The sequence below is a fragment of the Arvicola amphibius genome, chromosome 2, assembly GCF_903992535.2.
Source record: "Arvicola amphibius chromosome 2, mArvAmp1.2, whole genome shotgun sequence".
NCBI lineage: Eukaryota > Metazoa > Chordata > Mammalia > Rodentia > Cricetidae > Arvicola > Arvicola amphibius.
This window is the reverse complement of record NC_052048.2, coordinates 39,991,571-40,010,620: the sequence shown is the minus strand read 5'-3', so window position 1 is coordinate 40,010,620 and position 19,050 is coordinate 39,991,571. Positions and strand designations below refer to the sequence as shown.

Genomic DNA, 19,050 nt, shown 5'->3' with positions numbered 1-19,050 from the left:
TGTACCTGCATTAAAAATGAGTCTACAGAGCCACATGAAAAAATTGCAGCATAACTTGATTAAGAAGAAAACGTAATTTGACTGTTCTATTTTCTCATCAGGCTTCATTTCCAGATCCTTGAGGGAAAGAACAAATGAGTCATGGTGTGGCAGAGGGAAGGCACTACAAGTGAGCTAGAAAAATGGAAAGTGACATATTGTTACTTCATCATTCATTAACAAGTTAGGTGCCAGATTTAAAAACAACAACAATTTGCCTAGTCAGTAATTTTATTAATGATTCAACAGAAATAAGAGACTGAAAAGGCAAGAAGACCAGGAATCCAATTTCAAGTCTCAAAATCATAGAAACTGTAGGCATATTTTACTAGCTCTCACTTGCTTTTGGAAAGAGGCACTGCATGACACAGCGATTCATGCCTCCTAAATTGTCTTACATATTCATAACACTTCCTGATCTAACATATGTGGTTTGTGATAAAATATTACTACAAGGAAGTAAGTAGCCCTTCATATTTTGTGTTTGAAATAACACTTAAGAGTCCAGCAAACAGCAACAAGTCTGGGGATCAGAAAAGCTAGAATTAAGTCCAGACTACAAATAATGTTCAAAAGCCAGGGTGAAGTCAGAACCTCTCTCCACTTCACTCCAAGAATAATCATGAATAATATTTCTGAGATCATAGTCCTATGTTCACATCACTAGAAAGGTTTTGAGAATATGACATGTGTGTGCGTGTGTGTACATAGGGAAGGAAAAAGAGAAAAGATGATAAACAGATTAGATATAGATAGATGGATAGATAGATGGATGGATGGATGGATAGATAGATAGATAGATAGATAGATAGATAGATAGATAGATAGATGATAGATACATGCATGCAAACATACATAATTGAGCACTTGCATACATGTACTTAAGGAAACACTCTAATTCAGAGAGAAGAAAGCTCTATCAACACAAAGCATAGCCTTTTTGACTTCATTCTCAATAAAAGTACTATCCAAATTTACACAATTTTGTTTAACCCAAAATACAGGGCTGGATACATGTACAGTTCGGTGGTAGACTGCTTTTCCAAGCATATGATTCCATCTTAAGCAACACACACACAGTAAACCAAAATAGATTTTACCATCCTCAGCTATCTAGGTGGATACAGGCTGTTAGGTCCAAAGTCCCCAAACTCCAAAAGGTAGTCTAAATATCCGGAAATGAGCTCAACCTAGACTATAGGAGGATTTCTGGTGGTTACATAAAACCCAGATGAAGTACTGCTTCCAGCTGAAAGACATGGCTGTTTTCTGTAATGATTTCACTTTTGGTTGGTTCTTCAGTAGTCAAGGGAAAATGTCCATGAATATGAGTTGACTCATACATGAAAAACTATAACGAAAAATTATTTGTAGGCCAGAATCTACACATATGCTAATATCTGTTGACTACTGAGAGGAATAAAATAAAGCTCTAACTGAAAATGTAGGAAAAAAAGTAGGGATTGACAAAAGTGTTGAGAATAAGTGACTATTTATTGCTCAACCCTAAATGGGACACCTATACCAACACCCCTGCCTCCCACACCAAAGACTTAGGAAACATTATAAATGAGAGGCACAAAGAGCCAGAGGATGGGAGGACTGGGGTGAAATGCTGTCTTTTGGATATGGCATGACCATGACACTCTGGAACTCATTGTAGCTCTAAGTTACTTGGGAAGAGGGCACTCACATGATGGGGTGAGGGTTGGGGATCCAAGGGAGAATGCCAAAAGAATGAACATGATCAAGATATATTGTTTACATGTATGAAACTGTCAAAGAATGAAGAAAAGGCATTCTATTTAAAGTTAGAAGCTAAGATACTATAGCATTTTTGGTGAGAAAAAAAAACATCAACCCACTGTCCCAAGTACAAAAAGATGGTTAGGAGGCCCACAGAGATGACAAATCTGGTAGAAGCAATTGGGCCTACAATGCAGGGTTAAGATGGTACTCCAGAGGTGCAAGGGAGCTACTGCCGAGGGAGCAGGTCCAAGCCAGAGAACTCTGTAGGACTGGGTGCCAGTTAGGGATCTCTGAGGGAACCGGCCCAAGCCAGGGACATCTGTGGGAACAGGCCTGAGGCAGAGACCTCCACAGGAACAGGTACAAGGGAGTGATCACTGAGGGGGCAGGCCCGAGCCAGAGATCTCTGCAAGACTGGACCCAAGCAAGGGACCTCCACAGAAACAAACCCAAGCCAGGGACATTTGTGGGAACAGGCCTGAGTCAGAGACATCCACTGGAGCAGGCCTGAGGCAATCTCTGCTGGAGCAATCCCAAGACAGTGAGCTCCACAGGAACAGGTCTGAGCCAGCGACCTCTGCCAGAGCAAGCCCAAGGTAGCAACCTCCACAAGAGCAGCAGTACAAGGGAAGAACCACTGAGGGAGCAGGCCCAAGTCAGAGACCTCTGCGAAACAGGGTGTGAGCCAGGGACCTTCGAGGGGGCAAGCCTGAACCAGGGGCATCTGTGAAAACAGGCCTGAGCCAGTCACATCTGCTGGAGCAGACCTGAGTCAGCTACCTCAGCTGGAGCAGTCCCAAGGCAATGACTTCCACAGGAGCAGAGCAAACTCTGGGAGGGCTGAGCAACCTCCAGGAACACCCAGTGACCTCCAACATGACTGGAACCATCGCTCTAACTGCACCACGAGGAGCAACCATCTGAGTCTTGGATTGACTAGCACCTGGAAGATTGATCACCCAACTATACCACTCAGAGGAAAAGATGGGTAGACAACGTAAGAACACACACAATACCATAAAGAGCAACATGACAGCTGATGTAGGTCTGTCTTCTAGCCGATGATTTCATTGGTTAATTAATAAAGAAACTGCTTGGCCTGATAGGTTAGAACATAGGTTGGTGGAGTAGACAGAACAGAATGCTGAGAAGAGGGAAGTGAGGCAGATGCCTCCGCAATCGCCATGCCCCTCCTCTCTGGGACAAACGCCATGAAGACAGCCACCAGGTCAGACATGCTGAATCTTTCCTGGTAAGACACCACTTCGTGGTGCTACACAGATTATTAGAAATGGGTTAATCAACATGTGAGAATTAGACAATAAGAGGCTGGAACTAATGGGTCAGGCAGTGTTTAAAAGAATGCAGTTTGTGTGTTGTTATTTCGGGTGTAAAGTTAGCCGAGTGGGAGCCTGGCAGGATGAAAAGCAGGCCTGCCCGCAGCTCCTCACTACAGACAGCAATATAAACGAGTGGCCCTATAACAGCAAGACTTGAACAACCAAATGTAGATGAAGCAGAAGAAAATGACCTAAAAACTAGCTTTAGGAGAATGTTTGAGGCACTTAAAGAGGAAATAAAAAATTCCCTCAAAAAAAAATCTAAGACAAACAAAAAATTGGAAAAAATCAACAAATCCCTTAAAGAAAACTAAGACTAAGCAATCAAACAGATGAAAGAAACTATTCAAGACTAGAAAACCAAAATAGAGACAATAAAAATACCAAGGGAATTATAGAAACATAAATCACGAGAAAACAACCAAAAACCACAAATGCAAGCAAAAACAGCAGAATACAAGAGAAGGAAGAGAGAATCTCAAGCGCTGAAGATACAATAGAGGAAATAGGCTCATCAGTCAAAGGAAACATTAAATCTAACAAAAACCAAACACAAAATACCCAGGAAATATGGGGCACCGTGAAAAGACTAAACCTAAGAATAATAGGGATAGAAGAAGGAAAATAAGTCCAACTCAAAAGCATAGATAATATATTCAACAAAATCATAGAAGAAAAATTTTCCAACCTAAAGAAAGATATACATATAAAGATACAAGAAGCTTACAGAACACCAATACACTGAATCAAGAAAAAAGTTCCCTCACTACATGATAATAAAAACATTAACATAAAGAATAGAGAAAGAATATGAAAAAGGTCAAGTAACATATAAAGGCAGACCTATCAGAATTATACCTGACTTCTCAAAGAAAACAATAAAAGCCAGAAGGTCCTGGTCAAATGTTATGCAGATATTAAGCAACCACAGATGCCATTTACCCAACAGTAGGCAAACACCATAGAGAGACAAAACAAGATATTCCATGATAGAACCATATTTAACCAATACCTAGCTACAAACCCATCCCTCCACAGTAAGAAAAATTCCCACCCAAGGAAGTTGGCTATATTCACAAAACACAGACAACAGATGATCTCACAGCCTCAAATACCAAAGAAGGGAGGAAAACATACACAATAACACCACCAACAATGAAAACTAAAATTACAGTAATCACAGTAATTTTACAGTGAAATCACACATCTAGTAATCACTGGTCATTAATATCCCTTAATATAAACAGACTTAACTCACCTATAAAAAGGCACAGGCTAACAGACTGGATATGAAAACAGAATCCATCCTTCCCTTGTATACAAGAAACACACCTCAACCTCAAAGACAGACAATGGCTCAGAGTAAAGGGTTGTGAAAATTTTTTTAATCAAATGGACCTAAGAAACAAGCTGGTGTAGCTATCCTAATATCTAACAAAAGACTTCATACTAAACTCAATCAAAAGATACAAGAAATGACAATTCATATTAGTCACAGGAAAAAAATCTTCAAAAGGAAATCTCAATACTGAACATCTATGCCCCAAATACAAGGGCACCCTCATATTTAAAAGAAATATGAATAAAGCTTAAATCACACATTAAACTACACACACTAATAGTGGGAGACTTTAACACCCCACTCTCACCACTGGACAGGTCTGTCAGAAAATTAAAAGAGAAATAAGGGAACAGATGTTATGACTCATATGAACTTAACAGACATCTACAGAACATTCCATCCAAACATAAAAGAATATACCTTTTCTCAACACCTAATGGAACTTTCTCAAAAACTGACCACATACTGGGGACAAAGCACACCTCAAAAGATGCAAAAAATGGAATAACCCCATGTATCTTATCGGATCACCATGGCTTAAAATTAGAATTCAACAGCAACGCTAATTTTAGAAAGTCCACAATCAAATGGAAATTAAACAATGCTCACCTGAATCATCAATGGATCAAGGAAGAAATAAAGGGACAAATTAAAGACTTCCTAAAATTCAATGAAAATGACCACAGAACATAACCAAATTTTTGGGACACAATGAAAGCAGTGTTAAGAGCACAGCTCAAAGCACTAAATGCCTACATAAAGAAACTGAAAAAATCCCATACTACTGAGTTAACAAAACATCTGAAAACTCTAGAACAAAAAGAAGCAAACTCACCCAGGAGGAACACGGCAAAAGTAATCAAATTGAGAGTTGAAATCAACAATATAGAAACAAAGAAAACAATACAAAGAATCAATGAGACAAAGAGTTGGTTCTTCGAGAAAATCAACAAAATAGACAAACCTTTATCCAAACTAACGAAAAGGCAGAGAGAGAATATCCAAATTAACAAAATCAGAAATACAAAGCGGAACAAAACAACAAACATGGAGGAAATTCAGAGAATCATTAGGTCATATTTTTAAAACCTGTACTCCACAAAATTGGAAATCTTAAAGGAAATGGACAACTTTCTGGATAAATATCACTTACTAAAATTAAATCAAGACCAGATAAGCAAATTACATAGACGTATAACTGCCAAGGAAATAATCAAAAGTCTCCCAAACAAAAAAAGCCCAGGAACAGATGGTTTCAGTGCAGAATTCTATAAGATTTTCAAAGAACTAATATCAATACTCCTCAAATTGTTCCACACAACAGAAACAGAAGAAATATGGCCACACTCTTATGAGGCTACAATAACCCTGATACCCAAACCACACAAAGACATTACTAAGAAAGAGAATTACAGGACAATCTCACTCATGAACACTGATGCAAACATACTCAATAAAACACTGGCAAACCGAATCCAAGAACACATCATAAAAATCATCTACCTCATCACATCAGATGAGATTCAGGGATGGTTCAACATATGAAAATCTGTCAATGTAATCTACCATATAAACAAACTGAATAAAAAAACCTACATATGATCATCTCATTAGATGCTAAAAAAGCCTTTGAACAAAATACAACACTCCTTCATGATAAAGGTCTTGGAGCAAGCATACAAGGAACATACCTAAACATAATAAAGGCAACATGCAGCAAGCCAACAGCCAACATCAAACTAAATGGAGAGAAAATCAAAGCAATTCCAACTGAAATCAGGAACAAGACCAGGTTGTCCACTCTCTCCATATTCAATATAGTTCTTGAAGCTCTAGCTAGAGCAATAAGACAACAAAAGGAGGTCAAGGGGATACAAATCAGAAAAGAAGTCAAACTCTCACTATTTGCTGATGATATGATAGTTTACATAAGCGACCCCAAAAACTCTACCAAGTAAATTCTACAACTCATAAATATCTTCAGTAATATAGCAGGATACAAGATTAACTCAAAAAAATCAACAGCCCTACTTTACACAGATGATAAATTGACTGAGAAAGAAATCAGAGAAATATCACCCTTTACAATAGCCACAAATAACATAGAATTCCTCAGAGTAACTCTAACCAAACAAGTGGAAGCCCTGAAAACGAAGAAGACAACATGCTCTTAGGTAGTTAGAATTAACATAGCAAAAATGGCAATCTTACCAAAAGCAATCTACAGATTCAATGCAATGCCCATCAAAATCCCAGCAAAATTCTTTACAGATCTCAAAAGAACAATATTCAACTTCATATGGAAAAGCAAAACCCATGATAACCAAAACAATCCTGTACAATAAAGGAACTTCTGGAGACATCACAATCCATGACTTCAAACCCTATAGAGCTATGGTACTGAAAACAATTTGGTATTGGCATAAAAACAGATAGGAGGACCAATGGAACCGAATCAAAAACCCAGATATCAATCCACACACCTACAAATACTTGATTTTTGACAAAATAGAGCAAAACATATAAAGTGTTAAAAAGAAAGCATATTCAAAAATGGTGCTGGCATAACTGGATATCAACATGTAGAAGAATGAAAATAGATCCATATCTATCACCATGCACAAAACTCAAATCCAAATGGATCAAAGACCTCAACATAAAAACAGCTACACTGAAACTCATAGAACAGAAAATGGGAAGTACACTTGAACATACTGGCACAGGAGACCACTTCCTAAATATAATCACAGTGGCACAGTCACCGAGAGAAACAATTTATAAATGGGACTTCCTGAAACTGAGAAACTTCTGTAAAGCAAAGAACATGGTCAAAAAGACAAAATGGCAACCTACAGAATGGGAAAAGATCTCTACCAACCGCACATCAGACAGAGGGCTGATCTCCAAAATATACAAACAACTCAAGAAATTGGGCATCAAAAGAATAAATAAACCGGGCGGTGGTGGTGCACACCTTTAATCCCAGCACTCGGGAGGCAGAGGCAGGCGGATCTCTGTGAGTTCAAGGCCAGCCTGGTCTACAAGAGCTAGCTCCAGGACAGGCTCTTAAAATAAAAAAAGCTGCAGAGAAACCCTGTCTCGAAAAACAAAAACAAAAACAAAAACAAAAAAGAATAAATAATCCAATAAAAAATGGGGTACAGACCTAAACATAGAACTCTCAACAGAGGAATCTAAAATGGCTGAAAAACACACTTAAGGAAATACTCAGCATCCTTAGCCATCAGAAAACGCAAATCAAAACAACTGTGAGATTCCTTTTTACACCTGTAAGAATGGCCAAGATCATGAACACTGATTGCAACTTATGCTAGAGGTTGTGGAGTAGAGGAAACACTCCTGCATTGCTGGTGGAAGTGCAAACTGGAACAGCCCCTTTCGATATCAGTATGGTGATTTCTCAGAAAATTAGGAAAAAACCTTCCTCAAGACCCAGCAATACCACTTTTGGGTATATACCCAAAGGATGCTAAATTGTGCCACAAAGACATGTGTTCAACTATGTTCATAGCAGCATTGTTTGTCATAGCCAGAACCTGGAAAAAACCTAAATGCCCCTTGACCGAAGAATGGATAAGGAAATTGTGGTACATTTACACAATGGAGAACTACACAGCAGAAAAACATGACATCTTGAAATTTGTGTGCAAATGGATAGATTTAGAAAACATTATATTGAGTGAGGTAACTCAGACCCAAAAAGACAAGTATCATATATACTCACTCATAAGTGGCTTTTAGACATAAGCAAAGAAAAACCAGCCTACAATTCACAATCCCAGAGAACCTAGACAACAATAAGGACCCTAAGAGAGACTTACATGGATCTAATCTACATGGGAATTAGAAAAAGAAAAGATCTCCTGAGTAAAGTGGAAGATGTGGATCATGGGAGAGGGTAGAAGGGGAGGGCAGAGGGAGGGAAGGAGGCAGAGAAAAATATATAGCTCAATAAAACAAAATTTAGAAAAATGGCACAAGAAAGAAAGAAAGAAAGAAAGAAAGAAAGAAAGAAAGAAAGAAAGAAAGAAAGAAAGAAAGAAAGAAAAAAGAAATAATTGCTGGAAACTTCTGAAGTCTGAGAGAGGAAGTAGACATCCAAACCCAAGAAGTCCAAAGGAGTCTGCCAGGACTGAATGGGCAAAGGCCCATGTCAAACACCTTGTCATCATGTAGAGTCTAAGAGAGATGTCAGAAACATCATGGGAAAATGATCATCATGCACATCCAGGAACTGTCAGCAAGTCTCTCAAGAGAAATAGCAAGGGGCTCGAAAGGCAGATCCATGGGTAAGAGCATAACTGCTACTGCAGAGGATTGACGTTCAGTACCCAGAACCCATACCAGGTGCTTACACAGGTGTAACTCCAGTTCCAAGGGATCCAGTGCCCTCTCTGGCCTCCTTGGGCATGGCACACACATGGTGCACAGACTTGTATATAAACAAAACATCCATACAACATGAAAAGGAGTAAAATTTTTAAAGATGAAATAAACATAAAAAGGTGAAATAAAGAGCTTAGAAAAAGAAAGAGGGTACCCCATTCTCTATCCTTACCAAGACAAGACAAAGCAGCAATGTAGTGCAAATTCTTATTGGTCTTAATAATAAAAATCAGAAGTCAGATATTAGAGTGTGAAAGCTGAAAGATCAGAGAAGCAGAACAGGCAGCCACTAGTTCTTAACTCTATGAAATCCTCAAATTGAATGGGTATCCTGTCTCCACAAGTCCTCAGACTGAATGCCGTATCTACAAAACCTCAGACTGAATCCTGAGCTCTTGTCTCCTCCTGCTTTATATTCCTGTCTCCACCTCTCTAGTGCTGGGATTAAAGGTATGAGCCACCACCACTTGGCTCTCATTCTTTTCTAGACTGATTCGATCTTGTTGTAGTCCGGGATGGCCTTGATCTCACAGAGATCCGGCTGCCTCTGTCTCCCAAGAGCTGGGGTTAAAGGTATGTGCCACCACTGTCTGCCCTCTATGACTAAACTAGTGTAGCTAGCTCCGTACTCTGATATTCAAGAAAGCTTTATTTGTTAGATCACAAACAAAAATATCACCACATAGCCACAGGCAACTTAACCAAGATCAAAGCCCAAGTTTCACCCAGAATTCAGTGTCCAGTCTTCTTGTCAGAAAATTGTGGAGCAAACTAAGGAGGCCAAAGTCAGAGGCTCTGATAGTCCCTGCCTGAACCCAGAGCTCTAGTCAGGCTCATGAAAGGACAAGTAAGGCATAAACCATCTTCAAAAGGAAACTCTGTACCTGGGCTTTGGCTCCAGCTTCTAAGGCATCCATGGGACAAAACTACCCAATGCCTTGCAAACGCTAAGGATCCACAATCAGGAATTATGAGGCTCACTCTGTGTGGGCCAAGGCCCGTGATCCTGGTGTTTCCCACTAGCTCAGACCAACTGCCCAATAATGTTGCTCAACAAATGCAGATAAATACCATTAAGAGGTGCTGCAGGGGGAAGAATTTAGTTAAAGGAAACGATCTCCCTGGGGGTAGGTAGAAATGATAATTAGTTCTCTTCTGCTGAGTGCCTTTGCTGAGTCTGTAACCATGCCACAGGCACAGGGCTCCCAGCTATAGTCTTTTTCATGCAAGATAACAATGCAGGATTTTTGTTGTTGTTGTTCTTTTTCTTTCACAGAGCAGGAAACAGAATCAAAGGATTTCATCTTTCTCCCCCAAAGCTACTACGTGACCAGTGATACGTGTATACAGACCTGAATACATGTATCTCCCTGAATCATTTCCAAGCCATCCTCCCAACTGCTTGACCATCGGCTGTAGCATCTTCAGTGCTTGCCTACTTTATCAACCAGCGATGGTTACCCACATTGCCTGTTCTTTCAGAACAGCTAGATACATCCTTAAGGCAATTTATAGATACCTTAGTTAGGGTTTCTTCTCTTTCTTTTTTTTAATTTATTTAACTTTATTTTATGTGAATTGGTGTGAAAGTGTTAGATACCCTGGAACTGGAATTACAGTCAGTTGTGAGCAGCCATGTGGGTGCTGGGAATTGAACCCAGATCCTCTGGAAGAGCAGCCAGTGTTCTTAACCACTGAGCCATCTCTCCAGCCCCTTACTTAGGGTTTCTATTCTGTGATAAAACACCATGTCCAAAAGCAACATGAGGAAGAAAGGGTTTATTTTACTTATAACTCTCAGATCACACTCCAGCACTGAGAGACATCTAGGGGAGGAGGTCCCGGTTATTCTTCTGGCCCTTTAAGGGGCAAGCCACGCCCACTCCCCCCAGGGGGGGGACCCCTGACCTCTCCACCATCTTGAATCTCTCTCTCTTCCTGTCCCTTGGCATGTGCACTCGCCTGTCTCTCTCTCCTTTCTCTTTCCCCCCTCTCTCTCTGCCCCCCTTCTCCCTTTCTCCTCATAACCCCCTGAATAAACATTCAACATGTTGTATCTGTCTATGTCTCTGTCTTCTGCCCGCCGTCCCCGCTGCAAGCCGCATAGGGGACCCGCATTTCCTGCTAGCTGCTTGGGGACCGGCCCGGGGATCTTGGGCGACCAGCGAGTCTCTGCCTTGGGACTGGCTGCTCCCAGAGTCCGCTGCCTGCCTACAGCTGCCGCCTGGGACTTTATAGCATTTTTAAAAGAACAATAGTCCCCACGGTTCACTTTGCCTGCTTACAACCCAGGATCCCCTGATCAGGGTAATACCATCCCCAGTATACTGGGCCTTCCCACATCAATCATCACTTTTTAAAAAATCCCACAGACTTGCCTGCAGGTCAATGTGATGGAGGCATTTTCTCATTTGGGATTTCTCTTTCCAAATAACTCTAGCTTGTGTCAAGTTGACAAAAAACAACCGGAACAACAGATGAAGGCCTAAGCCCACCAAGGATGAGATGACTCACCTCTGGCCTTGTAGCATTTTGAACACTGCAAATGGAGACACAGCTATTGCCCTCTCTACTCCATTACTTAAGCACAGTTGTTACTGAGTGAAGCAGAAACAACATCACTGAGAACAACAAATCACCCACTGAAAAACTCTTTGCTCTTCTCATTCAACATGGTGGCACTATCAAGTGTTATTCACTATGAAAAAGAAAGCTGAAACAAGCCCTGTTATCGAGGAGACTGAAACATAAATTGTAAGTCACTCTCTAAAGACCCTATCTGACTAGTCAAAAGAAATTCTATGTACATTTCTAATTCTTCCATAAGGGGGTGGGGATACAAAGCAGAAAGAAAAGAAGATAAAGAAAACAAGTATGTACATACATGGGAAAGAGTTAATGTGCCGTGTTTCTGGGGTGAGGATAAACTGAAGACAGCAATAGCTCCAGGTACCAAAGGAACTATAAACAGTGTGTGTAGTTGTGGTAGGGGGTCCTTTGCTTCTCCCGAATTCCTTAAAAGGACAGGCCCTGCCACTCTTATCCTTGGATCCCACTGATCTAGCAGAATGATGTGCCACCATGATGCTAATGGCTTCCTCTAGAGATGTCATCGCAGCTCCCACAGTCAAGAACAAACGGTCCATCCAGGCTCCAGCACACATACAAGAAATTTCACCACACACAAATGGCCCTTCATTTGCTTAGCATCCAATGCTTCCCCCTAGGAACCTCCTTGATACCAAGTTCTGTGTCATCCCACAGAGCAGGGACAGTCCCATAACACGGTGGGTGAGGACTGTGGAAATGTGGGCAGACTCAGGAGCTCCAGAGCTCTGACTTCAGCTCTCTCTGTTCAATGTCCTCTCCACTCACAAACAGCCAGATCTGCTGGAGATAATCATTGAAAGAAAAGCTACTATAGGCTGAGCACCTCTGCCACAAGCTGCCCTCAGGTAAAAACAAAAAATGACCATTTCAGGTATCAGTATGCTGAAAGTCTGATGGTTCAATTGCATAAGCTATCTAATATACAAAATTGTTTAAAATAGTATTTAAACTCACCTTCAGGTATAAGCCACATATGATACAGAAGCATTTCATATTCACACTTAGATTCTACCCCTGAGGTACTTCAAAATATGTACTCAAATTTCCCAAGATCCAAATTTTAAATCCTTAAAGTTCCATGCAATTCAATGTGCTTCTGTATGTGTTCTGGACATTTTTAACCTCACTAGTGTTGTTTGGAAGAAAAAGGATATTTACCCCCAAAACTTAAGAGTAAGACTGCCTTCAGGGATCTGAAAAACTTCCATGTCAAGAGAGAAAGCAGAATGAGAACCAGAGGATTGACATTCCAGCAGAAATTTTTTGGTTGGACACAGCACCATAAACAGAAGGGTTCATAGAGCAATGTTCTCCAGGTGGTGGAGAGTGCTATTGCCCAGGAGGTTTTTTGCAAGAGGCTGCAGGATCATAGCTTTCAGGGCTCTCAGTGAGTCCTACATGGCTGATCTCCCTAATAAAGAAGGCAGGAAGGGCACAGTTCAGTGTTCTACTCCTGCTCAGGAAGTTGCAATGTGAGCGATTGAGAAGACAGTTTAAAGATGAAGTGGAAATCCCAGCACTCGGGAGGCAGAGGCAGGCGGATCTCTGAGTTCGAGACCAGCCTGGTCTACAAGAGCTAGTTCCAGGACAGGCTCTAGAAACTACAGGGAAACCCTGTCTCGAAAAACCAAAAAAAAAAAAAAAAAAAGAAGATGAAGTGGAAACAAATGCCCCCTTCTCAGCATTAGAAACAGCATGCAGCCTTTCCACGTGAGAAGCCTCCTGCCCCATGACACACTGGAAATGTAGTCAAAGGTGCTAAATAGCGGAAGTCTACACATTCGCACTGACTTCTGTGCTTCAGCACGTCTTTTGTGCTGGATGACAAGCTCCACCCCAGAACCACAGTGACCAAGGGCAGTGGATACCCATGAGCACTTCCTCCAGCAGGATTTCTGGCTTCCACTAAGACAAAGTTACAATGATTTTTTTTAATTTTTGAGATTATAATTTAATTACAACGATTTTCTCTTCCCTTTCATCCCTTCAAATCCTCCCATATATCCTTTTACACTCTGAAAATTATTTTCTTGAAAGTCCCAAGAAGCCAACAGTACAATCACCTTGCTTTGCCCTTGGCACTCACTAAACATCTCTGTAGTCCCTGAGTTGTTCATCAGTGAACTGTTTTAACACAACCACACTTTTTCATTTTGAACTCTCACACTCCAGAATGTTCTCACCAAGACACATGAATAAAAGTCTTCTAGCAGGCAAAAATTCCAAAGCAACCCCCTGTTTCTAGTGTAGACTAGGTACTCAGTGTATGCTCGATGAATGGCTGGGATGGTGGATGAAGTCTGGATAGGGTAAGACATCATGCAGGCAGAGGAAGACTAAAAGATGGTCAGCGGCATGTGGTTTTGTGCCAAAAGCAGTGGCAGGAGGCTGTGGAAGGGTTTATGAAGAGAACCAAACAGGCATAACATTTAGGACCTACAAAATAAAGCCAGTCTAAGCTCTGCACCAATCAAGCAATAATGAAGAAGTGTCTGGGCAGGGCCAGTAAGCCAACACAGATCTATTCATGCTGATCTCAGAGCAGAAAACAGGTATGTGTCCCAATTCACTTCATGGACCATGTGCAGATAGGTAAGAGCTCAAAGAGGAGTCCTTAGAAGAAAGCAAAGCACAAACATTTCATGTCACAGAAGGCAGAAAGGATGGATGGGCTTATAACCTCCCTGACCAATTCCCTACCACCTCAAAACATGCCAGAGAAAGATACACATTCCTCATCCACCCAGAGCTATACAGAGTACTCTATGATCAAAGCCCATGTTGACAGAATCTCTGGCTAAGCCTTGGCAGGCAAGAGAGGAAGGATGTGTCTGGGCATACCGTGTTTGCACTGGACTGTCACACGCATGGAAGCATGAGCATGGCTTGTATTGTAGGGAGTGTGCCAACTGAAGACAATAGCAAACAACTGGTATTCATAAGTATATTTGTCTTCCCCTTTGCTTCCCCAGGCCAACATTCCCCATTATCTCTGCTGGCAGATACAAGCCACATTCCAATTAGAGAGTCAAACCACAGCTTAAGAAGAGAAAAACAATATTTTTGAGACTCAGAAATGGGAAGTGTTTCACAAGGAGCACATCTAATCGCCCAACAACTTCATCAGGTGGGTACTCTAATTTCTAACCTATAGCTTAGGCATTCCACTGTTGTTCAGGGTAGAGTTAGAAAACACAAGTTACCCTGGCTATCCCAAGACTAGAACTCTCCTCCTGGGGATAGGGCAGCGGATGGTCTGAGCCAGGCATGATGGCACATTCCTGAAATCACAGCAAAAGCTGGAGGATTTTAGTTTAAGGCCAGCCTGGGCTAGAGAATGAGATCCTGTACCTTGTCTCAGAACAACCAACCAACCAACCCCATCTAGATCCAACTGTGCTCCTCCTCGAATCAGAAAGATGCTACAAATCACACTATCCCATCACGTCATCAGCTGCACATCAGCAAGGTACCTGGTAGTCATAGTGACTAAGCAGGGGTAGGAAATCAGAACATTAAATAATCACTACTTTTCTTTTTTTAGCTCTACATTTTTTTAGAGCACTATGCACTATCACAGATAATATGGGGCCTAGATGTAAGCAAAAGAGATGGACGAAAAGTACAACTTATATTTTGGGAACATGTATATTTTATGTGGCTAAGATATTATCACAGCAAATTGCCACACTTTGGGTTTTCTGGGCCAGTGCTCAGAAAGCACCCACAGAGGACTGACAGATGGGCAGATGGACAGATGCACACAAACAAGCAAACTAAACTGATCCTCATGGCAGGCGGCCAAACACCTTACTTTCTTTGGGGACTTTGTATACAAAGCATGCCAGGCTGCTTCTACAACCTGCTTTGCCATAGATGACAGCCCAATAAAATAAAAAAAATTAATGATTAACTTTTGCTCCCTAGAAGCCGCTGAATAAGAAAAAGATATTTCCCGAATAAAGCCGTGCACAGAGAGAGCTGACTTTTCCCAAGCTCTCTAAAGCAATTTTAATACTTTTTGCTATGGGCTAGTCTTGGAGCCAGCACAAGCACAAGGCACTAAAGAGGTCAGATTCTGGGTCGAAATGTTTACATAGGATCTTGGGGTTAAAACTCTCCATGAAGATGTCTATTTCTATCTTTGCTCCGACACACCTGGAGTCTGAACGGAGACTGAAGTACCTGCAACTGGCATTACTATGAGGTTAATGGTTTCACTCCAGCTTCTTTGCCAAACACTAAAGATATACAAGCCATTACGGATGAAAGGCAAACAAATTAGAACCTCAAAGAGAAATAGCAATTGATCAAACCAAGCAAGAGTCTTTACAGCTGTAAAAATTGCAGAGCACAAATCCCAGGAAAGGGGTTCCCTAGCAACCTGGTAACTCAAATGGCAGTGGATGCGAGACAATTTCCAGTCCACTCACAGCACAAGTAAACAACAATCTGGAATTCACAGACCTCCAAGGAGTCTCCGTGGTAAAGCCCGCTCTCGGCTGGTACCCGGATGAACCAAGGTGAACTGGCAATAGGCTTGAGATGGAGCAAAGCTCAGCTTCAGACACTTCAGTCCCTACCTTGATTAAGCTAATATGACACAGAATCAAAAATAAAGACTCTCCAGAGAAAGACTGCACCAGCTAGACCTCAAAAGCTTGCCACAGTTTTCCACATACAATGTCTGGTATTCAATCAAAAATAACAATGTGTGGTGATGCTTTGTTTGTGCTTCTCTGCTCTTTCAGCATTACCCTCTATATCTGACTTGGGGGTTTTATTATTAAGACCAATTCAATTCCTGCTATAGCAATGTACATGTGAAAACAAGATGTGGCCAAAAAGCAAAAACAACAAAAGAAGTACACAGACATGCTAGGCAAGCGTTTCTTAGCAGGTGTACACATTGCAAACCGATGACAGAAGAGCTAGCGAGACAGCCCATCAGTTAAGAGCACCGCTGTCCTCTTCCAGAGGACCTGGGTTCAATCCCTAGCACCCACTGCAGCTTTCAACAGTCTCTATCTAACTCCAGTTCCAGGGAATCTGAAGGTTTCTTCAGACATCCATGTGCACAACACATGGTCCACACACATACGTGCAAGCAAAGTACATGTACACATAAAATAAAATTCTTTAAAAAGTAAGTATTTTAAATGACTGAAAAAACACAGTTAAAACAGCACTAAACACGAATGGGGGCAGCTGAAATGTAAAATCCTGACAACACCAAGTTCTGGTAAGAACAACTTTTGCTCTTTTATCCTCTTCCTTTGGTTAGAAAGAAGAGAATGGCAGCTATACAGGTTCCTGTAGTGTTGCTTTCTACACTCCTCTGGACTTCTGTAACATTTCAGTTAAGAGTTTTAAAAAGAACTGAAAGTTGAGTCTGAAAAGAGATCAGCAAAAGTTAAATCATTTTTGCTTTCAGAGTCATATTCCAAAGGTACCCTTTCTTTATTTTGCAGATAGTAAGAAAGCATTTAAAACCAGGTATAGTAGTACAAAGCTGAATCTCCAGCAGCACCCTGGAGGCAAAGGCCAGCATGGGCTACATGATGAGCTCTAAGACAGCCTGGGCTGTGCAACACCTCAAACAATAAACAATAAAGAAGAAAGGAAGGAAAGGAGGGAAGCAGACACCCATGTATGAATTTAAATAGAAAAGCAGCAGTATTAGATTTATTTTACACAAAGACGATTCTTGATGTAAGTAACTAATAAAAGACAATGATGACAGCTCATCTACTGGATAAGCAAAGCTGTAAAGATCTCAATGATGTCATCAATGATTTGGGGTTTAGTTCTCAAAACGATGACTTGCAACCCATCAAATAAGAAAGCAAATGAGGCCACTGTGACAAGAATGAATCTAAATGGGACAATTTCATTGGAATAAGAGTGACATCCAGGAAATAGCCTGCAACTGGTGTAAGGGAAATGTGAATTTTCCTACAAATCCTTAAAAGAAAGTCAAGCCCAGAAAAGTGAACGCTACTGAGTGCTCAGCGCAACACCAGATGGTCAGATAGATACATTCACAATGTGCCAAAATTCTGGAGCCTTGCACAGCCCCTTCCAAGCATGCAGATGCTTTAATCTGACAGGAAAAGATCTATTTCTGCCTCTGACAGCAAATGCCAAGTCACGTCTTGCCAGGGGAGAGAGTGGCTGCTCCCAACCACAGACTCCCCAAGTATGCACAATCTTATTTTTACTTCAAGGCACAGGTTATTTGCCCACTACTTCCACCAGCCCCACCACAAAGGTGAGGGGAAAGAGTTTCTAAAGCACTCAGCTTTTTCATCTGCAATCCCCAAAAAGTAGATATATATCTCTAGATTATTCATGAACAGTTCACATTTATCTGTTGAAATAAAATCAAGCATATCAAAGAGAAACTATCTGCACATTCTGAAAATGGCCCCAGGCATGGAGTCCGACAGGTTTTTCATTGACTCTAAACTGGTTAACCTTCCAGGGAGAAATAAGTAAAGAATGAATGTTCTTTATCTTTGTCTTCTGTGCAGTACAAAGGTTAAGCACAGAGCATTACGGGGAGCTGGTTTTCATACTATTCTTCGGTCAGATTGACGAATGCCTGCTTGCTAGAGATGGAATTATTACATATTCCACCCCCAATGTGTTCAGAGACAAGAAGTATTCAAAGATGTTCTTTGTAAAAGAGGCACTGTCCAAACACATGTTCATTTCAAATCTCAGTTTTAATGTGCGTTACTGGAGGGCTTAATTTTAGAGGCAGGGAACTTGAATTCAACATTCTTTACAAAGCAGAGTAAGTAAAACTCAGAGGGACAGGGTGGTCTTCTATTACCGAGGAATATGGTGCATTTTCCTGTCACACAAACAGGTTCATGAAACAACCACTGAGTGATTCAGGTCCCTGACCCAACAGTTACCCAGTCTCATTTTTTCCAAATAACGCTGCTGAATCAAAATTGAACCCATGAAACTCCCAGGCAAGGAGTTTCATGAAAAATATCATCTATCAGAACTTAACAGTTAATATTAAAACATGAAAAAATTATATGGTCATTTATATATCATACTTTGATATGGAACAGAGATAAATGCCTCCAAATAGTTATCAATATTATAATCCAGTGGGACACAAAACAAGACATTTTTATACAGCAGTCTAAAGCTGAAATAAGACACATGCATGTGGCATTCCTTAGGGAAATGTGAGAATAATGTCAAGACAAACACGAAATTCTAGCTGTTGCCTACTTAGAGGACAAGTGTCACACTATCAAGGTCCAAGCCTTCTCTACAAGATACTCACTGGGTTGTGTGCTTCCTCAACAGAATGGTGAACAGTCCACCAGTCTGAGGTCCACTCCCATGCATTCCCCACTATGTTGTACAAGCCATAGCCATTGGGAGGAAAGGCGTCAACCTAAAAAGAAAGACCAATTACTCAGCTTGCTTTAAAAAATCTCTTCGGAGCCGGGCGGTGGTGGCCCACGCCTTTAATCCCAGCACTCGGGAGGCAGAGGCAGGTGGATCTCTGTGAGTTCGAGGCCAGCCTGGTCTACA

At 41.1% G+C, this 19,050-nt stretch overlaps 1 protein-coding gene across 2 annotated transcripts in view; it reads right to left on the bottom strand.

Moving 5' to 3' along the window:
- Sumf1 (sulfatase modifying factor 1) overlaps nucleotides 1-19,050 on the bottom strand; it is an 82,839-nt gene that overhangs the window by 22,043 nt on the left and 41,746 nt on the right. Inside the window, exon 7 of one of the 2 annotated variants that reach the window (XM_038319600.2) lies at nucleotides 18,797-18,910. The exons of the other annotated variant lie outside the window; for it this stretch is intronic. Within the exon in view, the coding sequence (XP_038175528.1) occupies nucleotides 18,797-18,910 (114 nt within the window). The remainder of the gene's footprint in view (nucleotides 1-18,796; nucleotides 18,911-19,050) is intronic. 2 annotated transcript variants of the gene reach the window in all.